Raw genomic sequence first — 17,521 nt, forward strand, 5'->3', positions numbered from 1 at the left:
GTCGTCATGTCGCTTAGAAGGCTCCCTCATGGCGGTTGACCTAGACCACGCATTTGACAGAGTTGAGCACGATTTCTTGCAGGCTGCCTTACAGAATCTGGGCCTGTCTCAAATATCGGAAGGTGTGGTTCTACGTCTCATTCACTGGATCCGTTCCACTGTCCTTGTCAACGGGTACCGCTCGTCCTGTTCACTAATGAGCGCTCGGTGCGACAAGGATGCCCCTTGTCAACCTTTCTCTTCGCCGTCGCCCTCGAGCCTGCACTTCATGGTCTTCGGCAGCGTTTGGGGGGGCTTTCATCTCCTCAATGTGCATTTTAAATGTTGTGCCTACGCGGACAACGTAGCTTTCTTGACGAGGTCGGTAGAAGATATATACACGGCGATCGTGTGGCTTCAGCGCTACGGCGAGGTGGCTAGGAGCCGTATCAACCTTGCGAAAGTCGCACTATATGAATGTGGGAAGAGGACTGAATATCAATACGCCAGTACCCACTACGAAGGTCCCGGCGATGAAATGTTTGGGAGTGACCTTCCGTAGGAGCGTGCAGCGTACAGCAGCAGCTACGTATAGCAGTCTACTTAATATGATCTGCAGGGAAGTGCGTCTCCGTATCTTTCTAATACTTCACTTGATCTTGCGGGTGCATTTTGTCAACGTGTACCACTTCCTGAAAAGTAATCAATACACACACTCTCTCTCAATGCCCTGTACAGTGGCTGCGTAGTCGGCCTTTGGTCATTTCGTCAGCGATGAAAGGGTGTTCAAGACCCGTTACGAGACACTGACATTGCGGGCGGTATGGGAATGATAAACGTACTAAACAGGGCTCGCGTTCTCTTTCTGCGGACATGGTATGCCTATGTACTTCAGATAAGGACACTCTCACTGGTACACTGACTGAGGACGTGGCGCCTCGGCGCGACTGCTACGGTCGCAGGTTCGAATCCTGCCTCGGGCATGGATGTGTGTGATGTCCTTCGGTTAGTTAGGTTTACGTAGTTCTAAGTTCTAGGGGACTGATGACCACAGATGTTAAGTCCCATAGTGCTCAGAACCATTTGAACCATTTTTTGTGGCGGCTCGCTCCCTCTGGCCGCCGATTCCTGTCACATTCGCACGTATCTGGTCGACGTGAGTTATCTGTTGGATGGTTATGTTGTGGATGTCCTGCCGACCACGCGGGCTCTCAGAACCAATGACTTTTACCACTACCTTCAACGGATACTGCCTGCTAATGTGACTGAACGCCGACGTCCGGCGTTTGCCTGAACGCGGGTGTGGAGTAACATACGCTCGCCTTTCCTTCTCACTGCGGTGAGTGCGCTGTGGTATCTGATGACCGAAAAATTCCCCTATCAACAACGTTAACACGATATACATCGTGCCCTCTCTGCCCCAGATTTACCGCTGTCGGCACGGACACACACCGTTACGCTTGTGATACGGTGGCCGGCTGCTGGCTCTTCACACGACGCATGTTGGCATTCTTGCTGCGACGGACGCCTCAGTACTTAGAGCCCTCCGAACTGATCCATCCCGACGTCACTTACTACCCTCCTACTCGTCAAAACGCCACGGTGCGGGTTAAAAGTATAACGTTGTCATACTTTTTTAGTGAGGGCATTGCAGAGTTGTCAGATTTTTGGCACTAATTAACGAGCAATCACACGGTTTTACGGCGCAAGGCGTCAAGTGGTATGCTGTTTGCGAATTACTTGGGGTCGTCGTTTACGCTCACTTCAGATCGTTGGGGTGAACTGTGCGACAGAAGAGACTGACGTTATAGCACACGAAGGACTGACGAGAGACATAAACGTTAATTATAGGGTGCTTAACCCTCGCTGAACGGGAAGACGACCTGGATATCCCATCGTCTGGTTACTGTGGACATCCTGCGAAGAAGATTTTAAAAAATAAAAGAAGCTATAATTAAAAAACACAAATAAAAAATGAAAGTAAAAAACCAAACGTGAAATATAATAAAAGTATTGTTCCCTTTCTTTTATCCTTTTTTTTACTTTCTCTTCTTTTTTTACACAAACGGTCACCGACGTGCTTCATTTTTGTTCGGAGGCGAAGTCTGAAGTGGCGGCAAACATCCGTCCTAGTTAGCTTATAGGGTCAAAGTGGCGGTGGCACTACCAATTGTTTTTGTTTGTATGTTAGATACGCTTTTGGAGTATCAGGGATGTTACGGGCCAAAACTGAAGTGCAAGAGGTCTTACGAACTAAAAATCCCAGTCCAGCACAAATTTTCAACTTCCTCCATTAGTACAAATAAGTCCCCACTGACAGACAATGTCTGTAATTCCTTTATGTCTTAATGGTATTCAAACCGGTAGCAGAGAAGGAAATCGGTCACACTTGTAGGTAGCATTGAGCAGAGAAGAAAAGTCAAACAAAAGCTTATCTCACTGCATAATATTAACGAGCTGCAACAAGATTTGTATTTGTGACAGTATCTCATAATTGTTGCTGCCGACCAAACGTCGTCTCCCGAAACCCCCTCTCCGCTTAAGGATACAACGTTCGGTGACATCAACAACAGGAATCTCTAAGATTGACACTTAATGTGACTAGGAATTTGAACTAAATTCCCGGTGACTCTTTTGAAAATAGTCGCTTTCCAATAATATAGTATTCCGTATCTGTGTAGATTTTGCGTAATAGATAAAATAACAACGTGTATTATTATTATCTGGGATGGCTTACTGGTACCAAGATTCTTGTAAGCACAAAAGTGAAACACAATTAAATCTGATTATATCAAATTTTGTACCTCTTAAAAGTTATGGAATAAATTTAAATTAGTTTGGATTCTGGCACTAAACGAGGTAAACATTAAAAGAAATTAGCTTTTGTTTCGTAATACTGATGTGTTTTCCACTCGTTGTGCAGTATTTCTGTGTTGTTTCAAGAATTAACATTTCATACATATTTCCAGTGGTTTGAAAGTCTTACTGTTCGTTTCTGATTAGTTGATTAACAATTTGCAAAGATAACTGTATTTGTGTTGTCACATCTGTGTATTGTGCTGTTCAGGGCTTTATTATATTGAGAATGTTCAGACAGAACTAACTAGCAGAGTGATTCAGGCTCAAAATTCAATAATCCCAAGGAATATCTGCGTCAAGAGCTACAATACAAAACGACATAGCCGACCTGCATGCAGTTACAGATTATGTACGTTACAGTTGTAGCTAATTAGTTTTACAGTGAGTTCGTCGGATTGGTTTGGCAAGCATCACCACTGCTACATGAAAAATTCTTACCTCGAACTAGTTATTATTATTATTCACGTATGGGCCCAATAGGACCACACGAGGCACAATCCATCAGTGTCGTTTTTGATGGTTGGCCTTCCTTTGTGCGATCTAACGCCACCATCTTGGATCAGCCATCTTGAATAAATTAGGCAACAATGCAGAGTGAGCCCTTATCTACTTTGTTCCCCCTGCTTACACCTACTGTTTCGATCTCGCCTTTCGGCCTGTCACCACCGATATACAAGATAAAGCTACTTTCACCTGATAGCATAATGGTAATCTGCCATCACTCTACTATGCCATGAAATCTGCAACTGCCACATGGGCCATCAGCGACAATAAACTCGTAATGCTGATGCAGCACACGTTGGTATAGTAAAGACACCCAATTTGTGTACACCACTTGTAGTAATGGTATTACATCTGACATATGCTGTGCTCATTGTCTGAAATGTTTTAAATCTACAGATATTGTCAGTAATCAAAAATACTTGCAATCACCAAACAAAGTTACTTGTTCTGTGAGCTGACTTGCAAATGCCTTATTTATATAATACATGCAAAGAAAATATGTATTTTGCCATAACTGTAGAGCCACCTCTCACAACATGTACCTGCATTCCGTGCTCCAGCCATGTCTTTCTGAACAATGGTTCCTCCTCACCACTGCTGCCCAGCTGAGACAGCTATAACTCCACACCATCGCCTTTAAGATTGGCTTCCTTTGGTATCAAAGTACCTTCTGTCTGTAACTTGAAGTGCTACCCTTGCAGAATGAAATCTGCCACAGTTTTACCTCCCCCCTATTATAGTCTATAGCTTTGTCAGGCCTTACTTTTCCTCTGCTTTTTGCATCACCTTGGACACATTTACCCATCGGAAAGAAGGGGTTTCGGCTGCTGCACACTACGTAGTATTTCTAATCTGGAAACTGTTCCTATCCAATTTTCGAACTTTCCAGACACTGAGGCTTCACCCACGCTCTGATGACTTGGGTTATCTCAGCAACACCTCCTCCCGTCACCGACTTTGCGACAATGGTGGAACTTACTCGTTTCCATACTCATCAATTTCGATCGACCACTTGAATTAGAACTTGAATATCTCGTGATTCGTTGCTCGTATCCCATAGCAGTTGTCATCATAATTACTCTAATTAAATACTCAGTACAGCTAGATATGGTTATACTGAGTTGTTTCTTTCATTATCTTAATGTATCCGATAGTGGAATAAGGAGTACAATGAGCGTTTTCAGTGGGCAGATATACCTCTGCCATTTCTCAGAACCACACATGAGCAACCGACATTTGCAATTAATTTTGGACTTTCGGTCAGTACTACTGCTTTTATACTTAAAGGAAAATATTAAGCACGTTGTCTTCATTGTGGAGTTATGCTTACTGCAGTTTATATGAGAAACTGATAAGTTCTTCGTTTAGCTGGTATAAAAATCTTAGCGAGCCACAATCATTACTTAGGTTTATTTTAACTGAGAATGAAACACCAGAGACTCACTGTCTCTCTCTCTCTCTCTCTCTCTCTCTCTCTCTCACACACACACACACACACACACACACACACACACACACACACACACACACACGCGCGCGCGCGCACGCGCGCGCGCGCGCGCGCGCGCGCACATAAACACACGATATACGCTTTGAACAAAAGACAAATGCAAAAGCAAATCGAAAATGATACCGCTCAGTCCGTTAGATCTGCTTTAATCTAATTCTCAATCCTCAAGAGTATAGCATTGGCACACATTCGTAAGAAATTCATACCTTATTTACAGAAATTGTTATGTCTTCTATTCCAGTACCTGCTCTTCGGAATGTTCTTCAGAATTTTCCATCCTTTGCACTGGGTGTCTCTGATGGCATTTATTTTACCTAAGCAGTTTACGCTGCAGATTTCATGTGATGAGTGAATTCACTCTACACTAAAATTGAAACAAATACTTTAGCTGTAGTTACAGATTTCACCAATCACATGTACCTCCAAACCGACTTAGCGCTGTTTTGTTCTGCAGTACATCATCTAATTACAACAGTGCTAATTCAGCTGCGTCTAATATTTATATCTCCATTTTTACACTATCACGAATAATCTTCACAGCTGATGCCATTCCTGCTTGCAGGAGAATAAGTGACAGCATTGCGTCATTGCATTTCAGATATTGTATGCTATGAACTGTTAAGTGGCCTGGATGTTCCAAACATCCTGACGCCTGTCGGCATAGTTACTTTGGTGCAGTAGATAAATGTAATGAGGTAAAATTTATGGAGGAACGCGATTACAAATCCCGGATCATGTTGGAGTAGTTATTTTTGTAATAGAGTTATATGTAATGGACTGAAATTTATAGAAGGATTTGACTACGAGTAGTTCAACAGGATGTAGATACAGTAGTTGTGCATAAATGCAGAGTTTTACAAAGGATAGAGTACTGATGAGAGCTGCAATAAACCGATCATAGTTTTGAAGACAATTAAATACGAAGATTTTAAGTTACTTTTGCAGGACAAACATCATGCGTATAAAACATGAGTCTGTAGATCAGGTTCTCAGAGTCTTGCTGATAAATGTTGAGCTGCTGCTGATAATTAGGTTACCCGATAGGAGATGTAGTCGGAAGTGTCTTCGTTTTTTTGCAATCAACGGAACTTCGAACTAGCAGTGAAAAATACTTGTCAAAGAAGTGACCAGATAGTGGACATTGATTTTACGCACACAAACTAGCCATGAAACGTCCGCTGGCGTGGTGTTCAGTCTCTAGAAGAACACAGATCTGATGTTCGGACATTTGTTTCAGGGACCTCCGGTGCCTGAGGAATACCATCCACACCAACCTCATGTTCACCTACATGCTCGCCGACTTCATGTGGATCGTCACCACCACACTACAGGTAAGCCGCTGCTACTAGCCACAGTTACATAGCAGCAGGGTCCTTCGGTGAGAGCTTTTGCCGAAACGAAGTAGATATTTTCACACTAATTCAAATGGTTCAAATGGCTCTGAGCACTATGGGACTCAACATCTTAGGTCATAAGTCCCCTAGAACTTAGAACTACTTAAACCTAACTAACCTAAGGACATCACACACATCCATGCCCGAGGCAGGATTCGAACCTGCGACCGTAACAGCCCCGCGGTTCCGGACTGCAGCGCCAGAACCGCACGGCCACCGCGGCCGGCACACTAATTTACATTCAAATTCACACCTCACAAATACAGTTAGATTTATGTGAATATATTATAAGGTGATTTAAGTTCCAATTTTAGCATACTGCTTTTAAAACCCGTGATTCCATCAGGATGTGTCAATTTCTTTTTTTTCCCGAGTTATTTTCGAGTAATCTAGACAATAGTTTAAACAACCGTAGGGGCCACTCATTCAATGAAATATATTAAAAAAAACTAGAAACCCGCTTCGATTGCGGAAAAAAGTCCTAGTGTTAACCTAGGTTTCGGCGTAGATAACTACACCTTCTTCAGAACAATGAAACCCACAAGTGCCTAAGAAGACCTTTGTCAATGATTAAAAGAACACCATAGCTATACATTTATAAACGAAAAAAAGGAAAACACAAACAGTACATATGTCCAAAGTCAAAACCACTACTTAACTTAATGGTGTACGCTCCTCCTCACACCGGCCTATGTTCGATGGGCCATGACCCGCCATTAAGTTAAGTAGTGGTTTTGACTTTGTACATATGTACTGTTTGTGTTTTCCTTTTTTTCATTTATAAATGTATAGCTATGGTGTTCTTTTAATCATTGACAAAGGTCTTCTTAGGCACTTGTGGGTTTCATTGTTCTGAAGAAGGTGTAGTTATCTACGCCGAAACCTAAGTTAAAACTAGGTCCTTTTTTCGCAATCGAGGCGGGTTTCTAGTTTTTTAATATATTAACCAATGATTGCTGACGCGCTGCGATGTTGAAGGTTCTTACATTCAATGACACTCAGAATTACAGTTATGTGATTATTTATCCACGTAATGAAAGAATGCAAAGTCCTTGTACTTTTCATAGCAGTTCGCTTTGCATCCATAAATCCTATACCATCGTGTTCGAGTCCCTTCAGACTATTGTAAAATTAAGGAGAAAACAACGCACGCGTTAAAAATGTCAGATCTGACTGATGCTTTCAGAATCGCACTTGTTATCAGCTTATCCCCAGTAGACCATCTGTCGAGCGCTACTTCCACGCTGACACACTTTTAACGTGGGACATGAGTTTTAATTTCAAGAACTGTTGAACTGAAAGAACTAACTAATTACCACATCATCTGTTTTAAGGAGAAGTGAAATGAGTACCCAACCGATGAAGAGAGTAGAATAGAGGATATCGATTTGCAATTTATCAAAAACTGCTTGTGATACAGTATAAGAAAAAGTAGTCTTACCCTGCCCGGGAGTTAAGATTTCACAAACTGTACTAATTGTAGAAATGAAACAATAGATATGTCGCACCGGCTATTAAATATTGCTTCGCGAAAAGAGGTCTATTGCTTAATAAAACTGGCAGTGAATTTTGAACTATGTTAATTACAGGGACACATAAAGTACGATATGGCGGTGTAACTGAAACGACACGTTTTTTTTTAAAAAAAGTAAAATCATTTAGAAATTATTAATACACAGGAACAGATTTAGGGCAGCGCCAAAACATTTGACATATTGAGACCGTTGAAAAAGCAAAATACTGCGCCATGATTCAAAACTGACTACATCAAAAAGTAAAACATGTGGAGTGAACAACAAATATTGATTTTATGCTTCTAATACTATGCTATAGCTCTGTTCATTTCATTCTATCAATGCAAACTCAATGAGCACGTCAATTCCATTCATGTGTGATGATCGCCTCTTCACAAATGTCAGCAAGCAGTAATTTAATTACAGTTGCATTCAGAGAATGTGCTTTGTTCCTGTCGTCTTCTTTTATTTCCAGTATGTTTCATTGTGCGCCAGCAGCTCATAACAGTCCTACAAACGTATATTATCCTGTCTCTGTAGCGAATCACTGAACACGCCAATTCTGTTACGTTGTTCACATCTAACCCTTAGCAATTTTCGTATGTGGCTATCGTTTTTCACTTTATATTAGTTGTATATTCAGTCGGATTTCAGGCTACCCTCTCAACTCCAGAGGCTTCTTTTTTGTTGAAATTTGCACGTCGTCATGAATGCACTGCACGTTGCTGTTGCTTTTCTGGTAGAGCATGTCGAATTTCTCTGTGTATTTGACAACGTCGTGGTTGTTGTCACCCCTCCACCCGCTCCCCTCTCTCAGCCTCCTGCGTCCCACGCTTTGTATGCATACACGGTGTGTTTCATTAATTTAGAGAACGTAATTTAATTTGTACCACTGAAATACAGTACTAATAACACATTGTTTACAGACTATTAATTGAATTACTATATGTAATACAGCGTCTGCCACCAAAGTTTTTACGTTTTTGGCTCCTCAGACATTTACTATCCAGTTTGCCGTTCGTGTACCGTCTTGCATGTTTATCTCAAAATTGTGCTGTGCGATCACGAAATAGATGGGCCCCAAGAAACGTCGTTTATTGATTTCTATCAGCACCTGATACATTCTCTCAGTTACTCTGATTTCAGAGCAGTAGAATAGTTGGCAAAGCTGTAAAACAGGAGTTTCAAAACAAGTGTTTCATGAAAAGCCGTATACTGGCTGAAACGGAGTTACGGAAATTAGCAAAATAACCGTGAGTTTCTACAGTGCTCTTACACCAGGGAGACTACCAGTTTTTTCAGCATGAAAATCTTCGTTACAAAGAAAAATCTGCCCTACTATCGATTGCATTATCTATTTACAGGATGCAGACTGCGATGTGTTGCTACTTCTTTTTTCGTGGATCAATACTGTTCTGGCCCAGCAGTTCGCAGTTCCCACTTATAAAAAAATAAATCCAGCTTTAATTGAATAAATATCGAGGAGAGTGAGATGATAAAGAGTATATTTAATGTTACATATGAACCTGTTCACCAGCACTATGTAATGTTCTCTCTGAGCGTTCGTCTATTCATTCCCTAAAATGGTATAAAATACTACCAATTTTTTAGTTTTACTTTTCTGGCGAGATAAGCATTAACTGTAAGAATGAATTTCAGTTCTAAAGGAGGTAAATAGCAACATGAAATAAATTAATTTTGTTAATTTTGAATATCATAATCGTATTTATTACATATACACGATTACGATACAGAATGCTAGTAAAATAATTCTATCACAAAAATGAGCCGTATAGCAGAATTGATAGCGCTTCTTCTTCTTCTTCTTCTTTCGAATAACATATTTGGAGGGTACGATGAATGAACTTTGGCGACTTTTCTTTGTATTAGATCTCCTTAGTTTCCAAATTTCCTTCGTCCTTTTAGAGTTTTGTTCCCTTTCTTCTTAAGTCTACTTTCACCTAATTGTTTTCTTTCTCTCCTGAAATTCTGCCTTTTGAATTACCTTTCTGAAATGTTTTCTGCTTTCTATTGCGTCTATTGTAATTCCAGCGCTTCCCATGTCCTTTTCAGTCTCTAAGAACGATGAGGGCTTGGATTTGGTGCTATTAATGAAAATATCTGCTTGGTTAGTCTGTTGTCATCCATTCTGAATATATGTCCTAAAACTGCAATCTTCTCTTCCTCATTATATCTGTTAGTTTTTATGTTTCCAAGTATAGCTCTCTGTTTGGTCTTAACATGTATTCAGCATTTTCGTTTCTTTTAGCTCCCAGAATTTTCCTTCAAATTCTTCTTTTCACCTTTTCTGGTTTCTCAAGGTCTCCATTTCTTGTTCGTTTAAGTGTTTCTGCCGCATACAGATCTTCAGGTCTAGAAAATGTTTGGTAGTGTCTTAATTTCGTGTTCCAGGACAAGAATTTTTTGTTATAAACGTTTTTGGCCATATGAATCACTCTTTCCATTTTGTGCACTCTAGTTTTAAAATCTGTCTTTTCTTTTCCATTGTTTGTAATCCACTCTCCTGGGTATTTAAAGGAATCTGTTTTGTGCATTGAATTGTTGTCAACTGCAATATTTTGAGGAGTGTCACAGACGTTTGTCATGAACTTTGTTTTTTCAAAGGATGTTTGTAGTCCTACTTTGGCTGCTTTTTTTTCAGTTCTCTTATTCGATCTTGGACACCATCTATCGTATTCGTATTCAATGCTATGTCATCTGCGAAGGCTAAACAATCGACACTGACCTTGTTTGGGTTTCTTCCAAGTTGAAACTCTTTAGTATTGATAACTTTCCTTCATTCTCGGACTACCGTGTCTAACACACAATTGCAGAGCACAGATGACAAACGATCTCCCTGTCGGACACCTGACTTTATTTCAAACGATTTTGAGAGCTCTCCGCTAAATTTTACTTTCGATTTTGTATTTGTCAAAGTTGCTTTAATTATTTCAAGCAGTGTATTTCTGTCAACTGAATCATAGGCTTCTTTTAAAATCTACAAAATTAATTATATTTCAAGTTCCTGATTTTCCTTATTTCTCTTATGTTCTTTAAGTTTATTGTTCTGCACATGACAATCCCTTCCTAATACTCTCCTAGTTCTCTGTCAAGTATTTCTTCTGATCTTTTCAAAAGCGCCTTAGACAAGATCTTATAGGTCACTGGTAAGAAGGAGATTCCCCTGTAATTGCTAGGGTCTGTTTTCTTCCATTTTTTATGTAGTGGATGTATTAGTCCAAATCTTCGTTCTGGTGGTAAGCTGTGTGTTGCCCAGATTTCTTTGAGTACTTCTGATAGTCATAGTATCATGTTGCCACTAGACTACTTCCATAGTTCAGCAACTATATTATCCTCTCCAGATGGTTTATTATTTTTAAGATCTTTTACGATTTCTTTTATTTCTTCTGTGGTTGGCGGCTTTGAGTCCGGTGGTGTTAGATTTACAATATCGGAATTACGTTTTTCTTTCTGTGGGTCACAGTTATGTTGTTCTTCAAAGTATTTGGCAAGTATTCTACAGTTCTCTGTGCTATTATAAGCAGTTTTCTGTGTTTTTAGGTCCGTGAAAAATAGGTGGAGGGTATTTCTATAAGCAACTTTTGAAAGTTTTGTAAAAGTTTCTAGCATTGTTCTGTTTGAAGTTGGATTCTGTTGATGCTATTTGGGCTTTCATGTATTGCACTTTGACATTTTTAAGGTCTACACTAATGACTAATTCTCACTATTTGATGCACTTTAAAGTATGTATTACTCATTACAGAAAACTTGTAGAAACATATAGATATACTGTTTCTCTGTAACGAACTGAAGGCTAGGAATTCGTCAACTGACCTCTCTTCAAAACTGATTAGTTTTGTTTGCGGTGACATGAACGGTTTATAATACAGATCCCCAACAGTCAAGGGACGCCCAAACCTCTGTTTCTTTCTTCCCTTCCTTTATAACAACTGTACTGCCGACACTGGGTAATGGAGGACCAGCGCCTCTTTCCTCGTTGTCTGTAAGTCCATAACATTCAGTGTTGTTATATGTAGATGTTAAGCTGCGGTAGACGAAAAATTATTATCTAACTTGAGCGTTAACAAAATAAAATTGCAATTCCCATATTCATTCCTTATTACTCTTACAATTTTGTCTATGACGTGGATGATACTTGCAGTGCTCTCTAATATTTAAACTTCATAATAACAGTAACTCGCAAAACATACACTACTTGCCATTAAAATTGCTACATCAAGAAGAAATGCAGATGATAAACGGGTATTCATTGGACAGATATTATACTAGAACTGATATGTGATTACATTGTCACGCAATTTGGGTGCATAGATCTTGAGAAATCAGTACCAAAAACATCCACCTCTGGCCGTAATGACGGCCTTGATACGCCTGGGCATTGAGTCAAACAGAGCTTGTATGGCATGTACAGGTATAGCTGCCCATGCAGTTCAACACGATACCACAGTTCATCAAGAGTAGTCACTGTCGAATTGTGAGGAGCCAGTTGCTCGGCCACCATTGACCAGACGTTTTGAATTGGTGAGAGATCTGGAGAATGTGCTGGCCATGGCAGCAGTCGAACATTTTCTGTATCCAGAAAGGCCCGTACAGGACCTGCAACATGAGGTCGTGCATTATGCTGCTGAAATGTAGGGTTTCGCAGGGATCGAATGAAGGGTAGAGCCACGGGTGGTAACACATCTGAAATTTAACGTCCACTATTCACAGTGCCGTCAACGCAAACAAGAGGTGACCGAGACGTGTACCCAATGGTACCCCATACCATCACGCCGGGTGATACGCCAGTATGGCGATGACGAATACACGCTTTCAATGTGCGTTCACCACGATGTCGCAAACACAGATGCAACCATCATGATGCTGTAAACAGAACCTGGATTCATCCGAAAAACGTTTAGCCATTCGTGCACCCAGGTTTGTCGTTGACTATACCATCGCAGCCGCTCCTGTCTGTGATACAGCGTCAAGGGTAACCGCAGCCATGGTCTCCGAGCTGATAGTCCATGCTGCTGGGAACGTCGTCGAACTTCTCGTACAGATGGTTGTTGTTTTGCAAACGTCCCCATCTGTTGACTCAGGAATCAAGACGCGGCTGCACGATTCGTTACAGCTATGCGGATAAGATGCATATCATCTCGATTGCTAGTGATACGAGGCCATTGGGATCCAGCACGGAGTTCCTGAATCCACCAATTCCATATTCTGGTAAGAGTCATTGGATCTCGACTAACGCGAGCAGCAATGTCGCGCTACGAGAAACCGCAATAGGGATAGGCTACAATCCGACCTTTATCAAAGTCGGAAAAGTTATGGTACGCATTTCTCCTCTTTACACGAGGCATCACAACAACGTTTCACCAGTCAACGCCGGTCAACTGCTGTTTGTGTATGAGAAATCGGTTGGAAACTTTCCTCATGTCAGCACGTTGTAGGTGTCCCCACCGGCGCCAACCTTGTGTGAATGCTCTAAAAAGCTAATCATTTGCATATCACAGCATCTTCTGCCTGTCGGTTAAATTTCGCGTTTGTAGCTCGTCATCTTCGTGGTGTAGCAATTTTAATGGCCAGTAGTGTACTTTGTAGTTATCCAGTCATATAACCAGATTTTATAGAAGTAATAACATTTCACAAATGAAAGTGTTGTCTGTAGAGGGAACTGTAGATACAGGATTAAAATGAGTATTTAGCGTCATATTGCACACTTACTAACGAATAGAAGATGATGAATACAAACACACGTAGAGATATATGTTTTTTCATCGTTACCTACTGCTTCCTGTTTGTATAAATTTGAGTTCATTGTAGCGTTTCCGTCACAGAAATGAATTTCATATCACTCTTCACTCCCATAAGCCTCATAAGCTTTAATTTGTCATAAATACATCATATCACATTTTTAAAAGATTTTTGACAACCAATATCATTTGAGTCGAGTTTAATATGTGCGATTTCATCACGTAAAGATCATGATCTACAAAATCCATGGGCGCATTTTATGTAATTCATGTATATGTTCTATGAGCTAACTTTCCACTATTCAGTAGCTGATTTGCTCTGTAGTCTCTCCTTGTGTGAGTATTCAACGAATAACAAGTTAGAGGAGTGCACATCTCTACTGCATGCTACGATTAATGTAACGGATGTACCTGAATAATTCACAAGTTTTTACTCAATCTCTGATGATTGTTATTGACATGATGTTAAATCCTAATCTTACATCTTCGTTTTGTACTAATTTTGAAAATAAACACAAATTTAAAATAATCTTATTTAATGTCACAGACCACAGAAAGTTGTATTTTATCCAACTACACGTTTGTTCCCTTCAGACGTGGACGGTAAGTATATCATTTTCTGAAGCAACATGTGTATAAATTGCTATTCTCACTTACATTTCATGTAAATGTGTGAAAACGAACTAATGCTTCATCCTTATTCAATCTGCATTTGTAACATGTGTTTCTAAATGCTCTGCAGCTGCAATACTTTTCTCTAACTTCAAATAAAATTATGAATACTGCATAGTACGTGTAGCGACTAAAAGTTTCTGACGATCCCGGCTCATGCATAGATACTATTCAATTAAGTATTACTTGATATTCCATTTAAACCCTGTGATACTACAGAAATGGAATACAATAAATGTTCTCTCCATTATCTTTTGTGTTGTAGTCATTTAACAGCTTTGCAGCGAAATTAGTATTCTTTAAGGTCTCAAAATGTGTCTATTTCACGTTATCTTTTCCTCAAATCACAGCGTCAAAAATGCTGGCTGAGGTTCTACAGCTTGTTCATGGCGTTATCCGACATTCATCTTTCTATTACTCTCACCATATAATTGCTCATTTACAGCCTGTATGGCGAACTAGCACGGGAGAGGTGACTATGAGAAAAGAACTCAGCAACCAACGAAACGGTAACTCTCAAAAGTCGTGTCGTGGAATGTCAGCAGCTTGAACGTGACATGGATGTTAGAAAACATGAAAAGTGAAATGCTAGGATTCAGTAATACAGTGGGGCTCAATGTAGTGAAATGTCAAGAAGACAAGGATTTCTGGTCACAAGAGTGTGGGATAACACCAACAAGAAGATAAAATGGTATAATGGGGGTCAGATTCGTTATGAATAGGAAGATAGGGCAGCGAATGAGTTGCTGTAAACAGTTCGCTGACAGGGTTCTTCTCATCAGAATTGACATCAACCAATGCCGACAACAGAAGTTCATGTACACATGAGTACTTTGCAAGTGGAAGATGGAAATATAGATAAAGTATATGCTGATATTGAACGGGTCATTCAGTACGTAAGGGGAGATGAAAATCTAACAGTTATGGGAGACTGGAAAACGTCTGTAGGGGAAAGAGTAGAAGAAAGAGTTACGGGAAAATATGGACACGGTAGTAAGACTCAGAGAGCAGAAAGAGAGTTCTACAGCAAAATTCATCTAGTAATAGCTAATACTCTTTTCGAGAATATCAGGAGGAGGGAGTGTACTTGGTAAAGGCTGGGAGTTTGGGAAACATTGCAATTAGATTACGTCACGGAGAGATTCCGAAATTTTGGCTTGTATGACATGTCCAGGAGCATATCCACACAAACATCGCAATTTAGTAATGATGAAGATCAGACTGACGTTTATGAGCCTAGACAGGGAGAATCAATGCGCCAAGATGTGTGAAGTGGAAGTACTAAGGAATGAAGAGACACCCTTGAAGTTATCTGAGGCTATAGATAATGCAATGATTAATAGCTCACTTGAAGTCCGGTGAAAAGAAATGGACATCTCTAAAAAGGGCAATCGCAGAGACTGGAAAGAAAAACGTAAATACAAGGAAAATAGAGAAACCATCAATAACAGAAGAAACATTTCAGTTGATAGACGAAAGAAGGAAGAAAAAAAATTTTGAAGGAAATTCAGGAATACAAAAATACAAGTAATTTAGGAATGAAAGAAGTAAGAGGAGCAAGGAAGTTATGGTGAAACGGCTGCATGAAAATTGTAAAGAAATCGGAAAATAAATGATTATGGGAAAGACTGACACAGCATACAGAAAATTCAAGACAACCATTGAGGAAATTAAAAACAAGGTCGGTATTATTACCAGTGCAATGGAAATTCTACTGGTAAATGCAAAAGAAAGAGCGGGTGGGTGAATAGAGCACATTAAACGCCTCTGCGACGGGGAGAACATGTCTGAAGACGTAATAGTGGACAGGAGTATTATACTCTGAATCTGAAAGGGCTTTGGACGGCTTCAGACCGAATAAGGCAGAAGGGATCGATAACATTGTATCGGAAGTTCTAAAATCATTGGGGAAGTGGCAACAAAACAACTACTCACGTTGGTCTGTAGAACGTATGAGACTGGGGATATGCCTTATGACTTCCGGAAAAATTTCTTCCACACAATTCCGAAGACAGCAAGGGCAGACGAGAGTGAGAATTAATTAGCGCACCATCAGCTTAACAGCTCTTGTATCGAAGATGTTGACAAGAATAACACACAGAGGAATGGAGGAGGAGACTGAGGATCTGTTAGGTGACGATCAGTTTGGGATTCGGAAAGATAGAGGCACTAGAGAGGCAGTCCTGATGCAGTAGCTGATAATGGAAGCAACACTGAAGAAAAATCAAAACACGCTCGTAGAATATGTCAACCTGGAAGAAGCGATCGATAATGTCAAATAGTGCAAGATGTCCGAAATTCTAAAATAAATAAGCTTACGCTACAGGAAGAGATGGGTAATATACAATATGTACAAGAACCATGATGGAACATTAAGGCAGGAAGACCAATATTGAAGCCCTCGCATTAAAAAGGTTGTAAGACAGAGATGTAGCCCTTCGCCCCTACTGTTCAATCTACACACCGAAGAAGCAGCGAAGGAAATAAAAGAAAGGTTCAAGAGTGTAATTAAAATTCAGGGTGACTGGATATCAGTGACAAGATTCACTGATACCATTGCTATGTTTGGAAAAAATTACAAGGATCTGTTGAATGGAACGAACGGTCTAATGAGTACATAATATGGATTTAGGGTCAACTGAAGGAAGATCAAAGTAATGAGAAGTAGTAGAAATGAGAACAGCGAGAAAACATGAGAATTAAGGACCGTGAAGTACACGAAGGTAAGGAATTCAGCCACCTAGGCAGCAAAATAACCAATGATGGAGAGAGAAAGAAGGACATAAAAGGCCGACTGTGGTATTCGTATGAGTACCACCCCACGATCGCCGTTACGTTAGTAATAGAATTGCAATTATCTGTCGAACGAAAACAGCAGTCATGCAGGGTCTGGGTGATCCAATGGAGCACAGCCTCTGAGCCTCCCCTCCAGTAGCTCCGTGCTTCGAGGGCCACAAATTAGGACGGCAGGCGGCAGCGACTCAGCCCCACTCGCGCTCGGAGACACCTCGCTACGGCAGTTTTGTTCGTGACTCATCCTTGTGAAACACTGTGACAGATCGACTCTGTTTCTTGCTCTATTACTTGTAATGAGTCTTTGTACGTCTGCAGCAATACAAGTGAAGTTAATCTTCTGCTTACTATAGGAACTTGTCCACTAATCTCTGCTCCTGTCCAGCTTTTCCACAACGTCAGTTGGCCCACGACTCTGCAGCCCACCTCCCCCTACCACTGCGGTCGAAGACATAGACAACGCAGACTAGCACTGCTAAAAAGGACATTCCTTGTCAAGAGAAGCCTACTAATACCAAACACAGACCTCAATTTCAG

The 17,521-nt window shown here is 40.5% G+C and overlaps 1 protein-coding gene across 1 annotated transcript in view; it reads left to right on the top strand.

Annotated features, from left to right (window-relative positions):
* Positions 1-17,521, top strand: part of LOC126252476 (diuretic hormone receptor-like) — a 1,022,674-nt gene that overhangs the window by 835,501 nt on the left and 169,652 nt on the right. Inside the window, exon 6 of the mRNA XM_049953370.1 lies at positions 6,090-6,183. Coding sequence (XP_049809327.1) covers positions 6,090-6,183 — 94 coding nt within the window. The remainder of the gene's footprint in view (positions 1-6,089; positions 6,184-17,521) is intronic.

The sequence above is a fragment of the Schistocerca nitens genome, chromosome 4, assembly GCF_023898315.1.
Source record: "Schistocerca nitens isolate TAMUIC-IGC-003100 chromosome 4, iqSchNite1.1, whole genome shotgun sequence".
Taxonomy (NCBI): Eukaryota; Metazoa; Arthropoda; class Insecta; order Orthoptera; family Acrididae; genus Schistocerca; species Schistocerca nitens.